Source organism: Opisthorchis viverrini (assembly GCF_000715545.1).
Source record: "Opisthorchis viverrini unplaced genomic scaffold opera_v5_67, whole genome shotgun sequence".
In the NCBI taxonomy this organism is placed as follows: domain Eukaryota; kingdom Metazoa; phylum Platyhelminthes; class Trematoda; order Opisthorchiida; family Opisthorchiidae; genus Opisthorchis; species Opisthorchis viverrini.
Genome location: NW_008751722.1, coordinates 1845598 through 1858366, shown reverse-complemented (window position 1 = coordinate 1858366; position 12769 = coordinate 1845598). Strand labels below are relative to the sequence as shown.

General features: G+C 44.1%; 1 protein-coding gene across 1 annotated transcript in view; it reads right to left on the bottom strand.

Annotated features, from left to right (window-relative positions):
* The window catches only part of T265_04176 (hypothetical protein), a gene marked incomplete at both ends in the record, with an annotated part of 57212 nt that overhangs the window by 33848 nt on the left and 10595 nt on the right, over nt 1-12769 (bottom strand). Inside the window, 6 exons of the mRNA XM_009168846.1 lie at nt 468-516; nt 2260-2309; nt 2867-2916; nt 3781-3854; nt 6402-6541; nt 10306-10435. Coding sequence (XP_009167110.1) covers nt 468-516; nt 2260-2309; nt 2867-2916; nt 3781-3854; nt 6402-6541; nt 10306-10435 — 493 coding nt within the window. The remainder of the gene's footprint in view (nt 1-467; nt 517-2259; nt 2310-2866; nt 2917-3780; nt 3855-6401; nt 6542-10305; nt 10436-12769) is intronic.

Genomic DNA, 12769 nt, shown 5'->3' with positions numbered 1-12769 from the left:
GTACTCGAATACGGGAGCTTCGAAGGCATCATAACTTTAATGAGATACGATGAAAGGACCAAAATGGTGGTGTGATGCAACCACAGGTTCAGAAGTTGAACCACTAAAGAGAGGATTGTGTTTCGTCACCCAGATTAAAAGAGACCGATTTTGCTTGCGTTGTCAGGTGACTGAATCGCTTGGGCAGCACAGTTCCTGATAAGCTGTCGCCCAAGTTGAGAATCGCGGTGTACGACTACAAGTTCAAGCTTTGAGGATATTTCAGGACAAATTCGAACCATTTTACGAGCATATGACGGTGAAGTTAGAAGAAGCCGGAGAAGACAGTACATAAGGAGCGGCAGCGCATTCTGAATGGTACTCATAAAAAAGCGATGAGACTAAATCCATCGAAACTAATGCGATGACAAGCGCCTATGAATATTGAAACGCTAAACACCAGTAATGGTGACAAAACAGTCACTTACGGTTTTGATCCGAATCCTCAATGAGGATTCGAAGTTTTTGCACGCAAAGCTGAAAAGAAATGGGAATGAATACGCCTCAGAGGTAATCAAAAAAAATCCAAATCCACATTCAGCAGCATATCTACTCAGAAAGACCTGATTACGGTCAAAAACGTCAGACCCAGAGAAGCCAGTCCAGCTTTCTTCGCTAACAGAGACCGTGCGTGCAGTACTGTTCGACAGGCTGCCATCTACACTTTCTATTCAGCGACACCTTTATTCAAAAGGCAGACAATTCTCATGGAATAAGCCTAATCTGTACTGTTGGTAGCTAAAGTTCCGACAAATCGGCTAAATACGGATATGCTAGATGAAGCCGTTCAGGAGAAAATGAAGTTTCTGTAGTGGATATATTACTAATTTCGCAGCGGAACATATAAAGAAATCCGCAAACGCAGTGAACCACTACCTGCCCTATTCGTTGACTTCACCATGGCCTTTGATTCGGTGAACAGAAGAGCAGTATGAGTAGTTCTTTAATTGTAGGAGAGCCAAAAAGAAGTGGTCAATGATGTCGAAATGTTTGCACTCCCGGATGAATTTTCGTGTTTCGGCATTTGGACAGGTGTTTTCATATTTCAAGAATGAAACGAATGGGTTCCAAAATTCAGGTTGCTTTGCTATTCTGCATGGTATGGATGGTATACTTCAGTTTACCAGGTATAAACCATGTACCGAGGGTACGTTTGTTCTCAATCGTCGGAAAATGGGGGAGCAGGGGAAAGATAGTCACGTACTGAAGACGAAGGCATAGTCAGTTAGTTCACACTGAGTCAGTGTAGTAAGCTGACAGAACGGGATAGGCAGCTACCCTTTGAATGTGATAGTTCTGGTGCAGGATGGGCAATGACTGCGTGATTGAGCCATGGGTAAACACTGATCAAGTGAGTCTCAGGCTACCAATCCAGGGAGGCGGCAGTTCTCAAACCGAGTTCACCGATTAGTGCTTTGATACTTCGTTTCCAGGCCATAAACTGAACCTGACTTGACTAGGAGACTATTATGCTGTTTTTCGCTGACGAGTGTAACTTACTACCGCATTCTAAAGCGAAGTCGCACCTGCGTTTCCAGACTGCTTCACTAAAAGCTGGAGAATAGTCTATAACGCCGAAGAAGGCCGAAACTACTGTATAGAGACAGACTATAGCTGAGTGTAAAAACCATCTATTTTTACACTGGGTAGTGTATCTAGCGCATAGCAGAGGCGCTTGGTGAGAGGAATTATATTCAGCCGTGCTGCTCTAAAGTAATGTACGTTGGTTAGACATGGTCCGCTTATTGAGGTGCAACCAATTTCAGACTGGAGGGGGAATTACCCGACCAGTGTTAGCTACCCTGATATAAGGGGAAATACAGTGACTTTCGTGCGATATGGACCATGTGGGCAAATCGATCAGCCACCTTGATAAGATCGTCCGGCTGTTGAATAATATCAATTTGTTGAACACGCTTCCTCTTAAGTGAATAATTTCTTCAGAATTCCTTCCAATCAAGCTTGTCTGGAACAAGAATAAGTGAAGTGAACTGGAAGCAGGCTACAGAGACACTGGTGATCAAGAAACCCGTAGTTAGAACCCCATCCCGGCTTCCGTCCCAGGTAACTCGCGCTTCGTGCTCATCTCAAAACGCATAGATGTCTTGCACTGAAAAATGTGCCCCAGTTGGAGAACTAGATTTACGTTGAAATAACGTGAAATGCGCAGCACATCGGAACTCGTAGAAATTGACTACTGAATGCAGTAGTGAGACTGACCTGTATGGATGCCTGGTGGTTTGGCACACCTGAAGATATGGAGATCAGCACTGTCAAAGAACAAAAAAACAGCAGAGATGTAGACATTTTAGGATATGAAGTTAGAGATACACAGTAGTTGTGAGTGAAAAGCGCGTAATGCACTTGGAAAAAAACAAACATCAGCACCACTCGCACGAAATCACCGCTTGGTAGACTGTGTCAGAAACTAATCAGACGATAAAGCAGTTAGCGAAGTACAAACATCACACAAGCAAAAAGGCGTCTGACACTAACGGAGAACTAATTCATTGTGTGCACAATAGAGTGAGCATGTCCTCAGTTGATACACTCTCCTAAAGATAAATAGGTGGCTTCTTTTGCAGTACCAGTTGAGGAAAAGTAAACACTCATATGTAATGCGCAAGAATGCGAGGAAAACATCCCACTTCAAAGGTTGGTCTAAGATCAGACAGTTCGAATAATATCTTTGCTGAACCACGTTGGATTATCGTGGAACAAAGTGGGTCATTCTTGCACTGTGGTTAATAAATGAATTCAAAGCAGGTCAAAACAAAGGTGTGTGCTGCACTAGATGAATCCATGCAATAGAGATGTAGGGACGTACCAGCGATAACTGTGTTGATGCATTCGTACAGAAGAGACATTGCCGACGTGCTGTAAGTTGAATGAGAAAATAGCTGATCAAGTTGTAGAACTGGGTAAGATACTACTGGTTGTTAACATAAGAGTAGCTACAAGTGAATGAAGTAACACCTACGACAGTGAAAATACTCATTCTAAAGCGGGACTAAATTCGCCTAAATGTGAAAAACCCCCCCCCCCATAAGTGCCAAGACGTATAAAATTAAGAAATGATCAGTGACACTACAAGCATCATCGACGACAGTACACCGGTAAGCAATCTGGCTGGCAACCATGAACAGTGTCGTGAATGGAATGAAGTGTTCGACTCAAATGCTTTGATTGAGGACCCTAATCAATCTTCAGTCCAGGCTTGGGAAATCATAGAGTAGCGCGGCTCCCAAGCAGCCTTGATCGATTCTAATAGCCAGTGAGCAACAAATTCTGACATTGGTGACCTGCAGTTGGCACGGTACCTTCTAGCTGATGACAACAAAGTTACAAGCAAAGATGACAACTAACTTTCTAGAATACTATCGAGGAGGGACCAATTGTGAATATCCAGCTTCCCAGAAGCACAGCAATCTAAAGTTAAAATGATAAGTTCCAGTGTGGGTGCAGTGCAACCACACTTTGACAAAACATATTATAAAACCCGGTCTAGACATGGAAATTGTGAGAGGTTACGGGAATGTGCATCCGAGTAAAATCTTATGGAAACCAGGATAACTAACAGATGACTGCACAAAGAACAAAATATGCGAGGATATGCGGCTCCGTCAACCATCGGAAATGCATGCAATTCATATAACAAGCGAACTCCTTCCAGGAAAATTAGGTCTAACCAACAACAAAGGAGTATAGACACATCCCAAAACCATGCAAAAAGTCACCTACCTGTGAATCAGATTTGTCAGAGGCTCAATCAACTTCTTACCCAATCGAGGCTCGATTGGTGTGAGAGCTCCAAACTGAAAAAACGTAAACAAATAAAACCCGGATTTTGACGACAGCTGTGTATATACTGAAGAATGTGTATGATGTCACAAAGAATACGTCGAAGAATGCTTTCGAGGGAATGAAATCGATTCACCCGGCCTGAGTCACATTTGCCAAACTGAAAGCCATGTCCTGGTTGCTCAAGCGGATAGTAGTTGGACAGCTACATTAAGTTCCTCAGTGTACGACTGACTGGTGGGTATGTAATATCAAAAAGGGACACTAATGCCTAACTGTTGCACAACAATCTCAGTCTATTTGAATAAAGTCCAACAATGGAAACAGTAAAAGGTGGGATATGACCTAGAAAGAATCTACCACAAACATCCGACATGCCCGCACTTCCAACACTCAATCAGACAACCTTGGATAGAAACAAACAAAATGAACGTCACTGATATCGGCCAGCAGCCACATTTCAATGTCTCCAGCTAAGCACACGGAGGGTCAACTGTATGCCATCCTGGAAGAATAAAACCGCCAACTGCACCCAGACATGATTTCATTCCATTTCCATTTCCTTCTATCACGTAAAAGTATTCGGCAAAAGGTCCAAGCAAGACATGGCAAAATAGATGGCACAACCAAATGCAATGTTTGGGAGAGGAACTCGGAAAACACTAGACACACGACTAACTCAATGGGCAGCCGGCGAACAATGGAACGAAAAAGGTCTCCGGTCTGTAATTCGTTCGCATAAAGTTCAGCGCATTTGGATTTCGTAAACTATTTAGTACACCCGAAGTCATTGCACTAAGTACCATAATTATGCAGCGACGGATAATCTACAGGGTGTTCTGAAAATGTTTGGAAATCAGGGATTAGTAGAATAAAACCTCCACATTCTGCCATTCATGTCCATATTTTATCATTTTCTATCTCAGAGCTCTTCAATTTTTAAAAAATCCATAACGCACCGGAAGCGAAGGACCGACATATGAGTTGCACAACACGACACCCTGGAAAGCAGACTGCATCACCATTACACAGACTTTCCTTTATCTTCTTTATCTCCTTCTATCAAACCTGCTGTTGTCCACCTCACAGTTCGTAACATTGTAAAGGGGACATATAGGGCATCACTCGCATCAGTACACAATGATTTAGTGTGTGTAGCACACAGCTTAGCCAACGCGGTTTACGAAGCTGGATATCTCCTGTTGCTGAAGAGCCCGCTGAACAAGAAAACTGTTTTTGTGATGCACTATCCGACACGAAATAGGCGATGTTATCCAACAACTAAGACGTAAGTGGCCCAGTTCTTCATCTCGCGACCGCAGCCTGATGCACGAGCCCTTTGAGACCGAATGCTAAGTGTCCTTGACATGTCATAAACGGCGCAAACTGACGACCGTGATCCGGCAGTTTGGAACTGTGTGTCTGTTTCATCAGATGCACTTCCACCAGAGCTAACGCGGCTACCGAGGAAAAAATTCCACAAGTTCCAGTGTTCTCTCAAGTGATGTACACTCATTTGTGGTCGGAAAGACTTATCCTTCAAACCTGGGCGGTCTTCTTAATTTTCGCTCCACCCTCACTTCACCCTCCCAAAGTGAATCCAGTATATGATTCATAAAAGCTTCATTATATTACCGACCGATTTTTTATTAAATTTCATCCGCATTCTAGGTATTTTGCTTACGATGAAGGGGTGCCTACTGTCCAAATGATGAATAAAAAGTTTATCAAAAACAAGGAACAACCAGCTTAGCATCAGTACTTCACGAATACGTAAAAAAATTACGTACGAATACGGAACGTCATAAAAAGTTGGACGAATGAATGTTGACCCATCTCGAAAACTCAGAGATTACAGGTTGCGGTCAACCATTACATCTAGTGGGTTTCAAAAATACCTCATACAGAACCTGACTAGCAGATGTTCTGGACGGTCAGCTTTGCACAGGCTGACACCAAAGCCGCGTCATGACGACTCGCCTGTCACCCTTAGTTCCGCTAAAGCAAGCGAGGAGCAGCTGAGGTAGACATTAAGGAAGCAATCCGGACGTTTACTGATAAATAAAACGCTCTATAGCAGTCAGCTTGCATGCAAGTAATTTGGGATCGGCATTTGGTCAAACGCATTAATGCACACCAACCAGTTGGTTCCCATTTCTCTCTCTCTCTCTCTCTGCACATGTACTCCAAGATCTGTGTTGAGTCAGCCATCCCTCCGAACAACACTCACTTGTATATTAGACAACCGCAGAGAGGGAATAGGTTACATTCATCAATGCAATCCAACTGTATGATGAAGCGCTAGTTTTCTTCGTGAAACAAACTTGAGGGTGAAGAATTGGAAGTAGATGCATCAAAAAACACGACAAAAATATACTGGCCACTTCATCAAGAATACCACAAAATTCAGTGATCTGCAGAAATGTGAAAGCATTACGATCACTTGTTTCAAAATAATTACAGGATTCGTCTGCAAAACAATGAAAGCTGTTAGCATAAAAAACTAAGGCAGAAAGCAGATGGGTTTAACTCCACCACCATGAAAAAAGCAAGAAACCTACCAGTTTGATTATTTTTATCAAAACCCAATTGTTGGTGGAACTCGTCATCAGTTTGAAGAAGACTGGAGCGAGCGATAAATAATTTTTGGGGTTCTTCCTTGCTAACTCACAAATCACATTTACAGCGGCTGACTGGACGCCTGAAATATACGATATAAATAGAAAACGACAATGAAGTCTTTTATTAAGGTTTTGCAACAGCCTGAAAGACTGTCATTCTATGTATAACAGAGCGCAGCAAATGAGATCATGAGTACTTTGGAATTCGTTAGGCCGGCAAAGCTGAAGCAAAAATCAGAGGCAAAACGCAGTACCCTAGGATGCAGCGAACTTAGCGATCGGAAGGTTCGCGGGTCGAACATCAAAATGAGAGTGGCAGATCAAAAGGTGTCTTTCTGTAGCGCTTACTTGCTACATCAGAAAACCCCACACAAATTTGTTCGGCCTACACTTATAATGGCATCGAAAAAAGAACCAGAATTAACGAATACTCTTTAAACCAAAAGTACGATAAACGTGTTCCTTCTGCCATGTAGCGTTTACCATCCCAGAGGTCTCAGTAACTGTGCAAACTTCAACACTGGTTGTGGTTTCCTCCGAAAACCAGTGTCCTCATTAGACTCGGTCGATGCTCCGAAGAAAACGACAGGTTTTTTATGCTCTTGACTCGTGAAGGGCAAGCTTTCGGTCTATATAACAATATGGAGTACAGTGCAGTATTGTAGATTCGACTCCTGACAGGCAAGCTGACGTTACACTTGCGACGGATGCTGCAGGTTGACAAAAGTTTCTCTGACCTTCCATACCCGAATGGCAATATCATCATCAGATTATCGGGACTAACCCGGCAAAACAGTTTGGTTGCCACATCAACTGGCTCATCAACAAGCATGAGTTCTGGGTTTGATCCCACTCAGTGTTGCGGGACCACTCTGAACTTTGCAGGTATGAAGGGCACGCCGAATCGAGGCAGAATTATTTGGCTTATTTAATACTGCTTGCATTTCGAAAAGCTATGTCATCCGCGTACTCGATATATGTGACCGAACCCCATAGGTGTACTTCAGTTGTCATGACCACCGAAGATCAACAGTCAAAGGCAGCTTTCAACTTAAGAGAGCTGTTAAGGAATCTAGGAGGACTAACTAACTGATTATTCATGGGAAAAAATTAGCTAGATTTACAAGTATCTGTCTCTCAGCTGTGTTCAGTCAACCTACGAAAATGACACCCGAGCACACTTCGGGTGCCACAACTACCAGGTTAATCCCACGTTGCCCGTAACTTAATATTAGCGTACCGCCTCTAAAGATGGGGAAGACTTTTGAGGCGCCTACTGTGCAAGCACTCTCTCCTCATTTCATAAACCACCAGCAAGGTTACCGGAGGCAACTTGTCTTCTGTGAAGAAAACTGCACAAAATACACCTGAAATTGGTATGTTTCTCACTTTGAAAGCGGCTGTAGCACTAAACCTTCCTTAAACGTGCTCGACCCGTCATCCCCATTGCCTTTCCCGAGAATGAACCAGTATACTGTCTTCCTCACTTACTGTCCCACTAACCGGTGTTTTCTGACGGTCGATCGATCGAACTAAGTGGTTTAAGGTACATATGCTTCCGGTAGCTAAGCTCTTCTCCAGCTTTCAGAAATCTTAAATGTCCAGAAGAACGCTGTTACCCTTTGACCTGTTCAATAATCTGTGTTTGGGAGGTCTACATGAAGTCTCGTTTACCTATACTGGTGTGGATATCCCAGCAATAATCACGAAACTGAGTTGTCACCTGATCGTAGCAGAGGAGTTGGACAAACAGCCTTAAATGTCGAGAAAACCTCTCCTTACATTTTGCCATATCTCATCCACAAGCTTATTATTAGCTCAGATCAAAACTGCCGCGATATGGTGGCTCTCCAAAGATGATAGTTTGACACATTTTTTCGGTTGTCGAAGTATTAATTTCAAGCAAGCTACCAGACACGTTCGCAATATAGCGTGAAAATGCGCGTGCCGCAGAAGCAACAACAGTTGGTCATTGGCTTGTTCGCTGAGCTAGGCAATTTGGTTGTGCGCAACCACTAGCCCACCGCTAGGCACCATTACACTCCCCCCCCATAGCGCACTGATGATGTAACCTCGATTGGTGACGAAACGTTTGCAATCAAATTACCCAGCTCACCGAACAAGCCAACGACCATCTACGCTACCTGAGCTACCAACATTTTCCTCCATAGAGTAACAACAGTCTTGAACGGCAGCACCCCACCGACAGCTGATGGTGACTTAATCCAACGGGATCCACGGTTGATTCGGAGGTTGAGTCGAAGGTCATCACGTTAGAGCGAGTTATCGTTGGCGTCTCCCTAGCTGTCACGACTTTCGAAGTTGCTCAAAAAGGTGAATGTTCTATTATGAACAACAGAAAATCAAAATGTCCTCAGAACAAGTGGACGTAAACAAACAGTGGGGAAAACACCAACCGTTAACTGCAAAATACCGCAGTAGCTGAGCCTGTCTGGTGCAACATAACCCGACTGTTGCATTCATGGTGGGAATCGCCGTGAAACTGAAGTCGATGTATGAAGTTCGCTCGAAAGTGATTCATGTTTTTCTTTATCATCTATTGGTGAAACGACTTTACTCCTAGGGAACTGACAACCAGAACCATAAACCCGTGTGGCGACAGGTTGCTGGAAAATAATACGGACTTTCGTCGACTATTACATTACCAGTTCAACATACTGATAAATTTACGTCAAAAAGCACCACAAAATGTTCCTTTAGAACATGAGCCGGAAGTATATCAGTATGCCTTCAAGTTTTCAAGCCATTTCCAGAAAACCGATTTTGATGTAAAACGTAAACTACACGAGGAATGGGTGGGATTTCACGCATGCTTTCATTGATCACACTCCAATTTAAAAGGATATGCGTTCGCGCGGCTCGGCTACATAACGGCGAGCTGACAATATTACCCTGATTGGTAACGGAACGTTGGCAACCAAACTACCTAGCTCAAAGAACAACCGAGCGGTCATCTAAACGATCTCAGCTGTCAATGCCCTAGTAATAGAAGGAAAGCCTTATGTCAGTTCGTGGTTCGAAGCTCCCGAGCTGGCGCTTTCGGCAAAAGAACGACGAAAGGTCACAACGTGTAGTAAACGCCCAAAACCAGGTAAAAAAACACGTACAGTACATCTTATTTAAAGTGTGTGACGCGATGACATTCTGGAAACTCCGACATCCACTGGATGCGGTATTGGCAACTGGCATCTGATGGATACTGAGCCATGATTGGCTGTTGGGTCCACAATTTCGACCACCCCAGCCCACCCAAATGCTGGACCGGCAAACCGCCCGGTCTTTTGGCCAATCGCGTGCGGTTTAGACTTCTTGGCTTTAGCGGCAGCTGTGAGCGATAAAGCGGTTTTGCAGCAGAATTCCGCCCAACAGTCTTCCTTAATGCCCGTTCACAAATTTAACGCATGAGAGCATGTCAGTGGTTTGTATTTGTGCGTCGGGAGCACAAGCCGACTACCACCAGGGTCCTACTGCGGCTTCACTAATGCTTACATATGAAGGAGAAAATCAGTGTTTAACGGTCTCCTGCCGCACAGAAGGAATGCTGTGAAAGGCATGAGTTGAGTCAACTGGCTAGTTGGACCACGATATGGACCAATAGGGAATAGATGTACAAACTAGGTTAAAAAAAAGACAGGATATAACGAACAATCAGAGACAGAAATCTTTGCGATTATCGTGTACGCGGAGCCTTTTGCCCGCAGTTCAATGAACACGGGATGAACCGGTGAGCTAGAACGAACAAAAAACGGAGTAGCGACTGGAAGGCTGAGAGGAGAGACGAGACTGTGTAGCAAATTTTCCAGGTTTCAATAAATGTACTCACCGGGGTCAGGGTCTTCTAGTTTCTCTTTTAGACGAGGGAAACAGATGCGTAGGGCCTCTGGATGATTGAGAAAAACCTTATATAGTAGAAGCACTGCCTTCTTCCGTAAATACGGCTTGGTCGAATTTGTCTGTAGGGGGGACAGTAAGATCATAGCAATGTTTGGATGTGAATGCACCGCACTATCATAATATCACACTGAATGAAAATTTGGGCTCGAAGCAACAACTGATGTTGTAGGACAGTCAGTGAGAAGACACAGTAGGTCTAAATTACTAAAAACGCGTTTAAAGAATACTTCTGCAAGCTTTCAATTTTCGTATTTTGTGGGATGTTCGATCACGTTTATGACCGTCAGCGTGAAGAATTTGCTAACCACGGACCCAGATATTTCCTTTATGGAAGACTCTCCTCGAGGGAGAATGCTGCGATCCACTGCCTCATGATACGCCACTCTTGACCATTTTTCTTAGGGCTCCGAAATACGTTGCAACAAGTTCTCCAGCCCTTTCACCATTCCTTACGAGAGAATCTCTTTCACGTAGCTATTTAGCTTTTAGGCAACGGTATCTAAAGGGACTGATTATTCCGAAAGAGAGGCACCAGGAGGTGAGACACGCCAGTTCGAACTCTGGTACTTCTGCCGGAATCGTCTCACGCAAAGCAAAGCAGTTATCCTGTTCCCTTGTGACCAGATATTCGTGTCTGAAAATCGGTGGTTCCGCAAGGGTCGTGGGTTGTTGACCAACCAAGCAGTTATGACATTCTGATAATAGTTGATATGACAGAGCACCATTTCTGCTGCGTCCATCAGTCACAACACTTGTCGCTCACATCCGGAATGTACACGGGCACAGAACATTCAGCCTGAACTCACAAGTTCAATCGGTATATGGGGACAGACATATTGGTCCATAAGAAGTAGGCAGACATCATAAGCGACAAGTAATAGATTAAGGAAACTAAGCGAATGGGGCCAGCGGTACGTTGTGAAAATTCGCTGATGAGTAAACATAGTCCAAGTGACCGAGATAAACCGAACGCACGACGATCGATTAGGCGACCACAGTATTTTCTAGCATTCTACTACTGTTATCGGTGCGATGTCACAATGCATTGTTCAATTCACCCAATACCGCAGTGGAATAGATGCCATTGGATGTAGAAGCTAGTTTAATCCCGTTTATTAGCTATATATAAACCATACAGCAAGAGTACACAGAAAGAAATTTCTGAACATGGGTTGATCGACGACAGAGGCATAATCATTATTTCCCAAAAGGCTCGCAGTTGTATAACACGACATGTCTATCTATGCACCCAATATCCTACGTACTATATCCTCTCTAGTAAGCAGGAATAGAAAGGTATGCATATTTTGCGCCAGCACCACAATTTGCGTTGGGTGATAAGCTCGCCTGTCGTTGAAGTATTTTCAGACTAAGAGGGAGCCTATCCGAAGCTGTGATTCAGTGCCTCGCTCTGTAAAATAATGTACTAAAAGGCACATGTTTGTAGTGTATGGAAAGTTTGGGTGTCACCAAGTCCAAGTGGACTTGCGGTAAAATGAACAGCTTACTGTTTGATCTGGCCACATCTACGAAAGAAAAAACTAAAATAAATGAAGCTTCAATGACTAGGAAATTGAATGGATTCGAAAACGAGTTAGAAAAACCGGAAGACGTTATCTAGCCACGGGCCGTCCGCCGTAGGACGTTGCCAATCACCGTGTCGGAACGGAGAAACCAATGAACCAGTGTGTGACTCGAACGTTCGGCGACGGTAACTGCCTGAACCGCCTTCTCTAGGTTCGGAGAAGGACCTCAACAACGAGCTACTTGGTCGAAGTCAGTGTACATCCAGCGGACCCAGCTAACTGACCTAGCAAAGCTTCCAGCTGAAAATTCACCCGAACTTAAGGTCACCGCTTTGCTACTAGAAGCTTAGGAAGTACCGTGGGTCTGCTCTATTATTAATGTCTATCTCGCATTCTCGTCAACTTCAACATCATTTACTAATTAATTCAGTCTCGTTGAATTCACCAAGATGTCTTTCGGGTCCAAACCGTCACCCTCTACCCCCTCGCCCTTGCTCGCCCTGCATCACACTCAGCTGCAGCTTCTGCACGTCCGAGTTCAGTTACAACCCTAAACACTTCGAAGTCTGTTTTCAAACCCCGAAAGCCTGTCTACTTAGCCACATTCAATGATCGCACACTGAAGCAAGCAGGTCAACAGGTAGCTATTGCGCATACACTGGATTACCTTTGTATTGATGTATGTTGTCTGTCAGAAACAAGGACGCAGGACGCAAGTACTGTAATCGAACTGGCTGCCCCCTCGCTCTCTTCCAGGTTCCGACTGCGCACCTCTGGTGATGCAGAGGCCGCTGCAGCTGGATATGCTGGGGTGGGTATTGTATTGAGCGAACGAGCGGAAGCGTCTCTGCTTGATTGGATACCCGT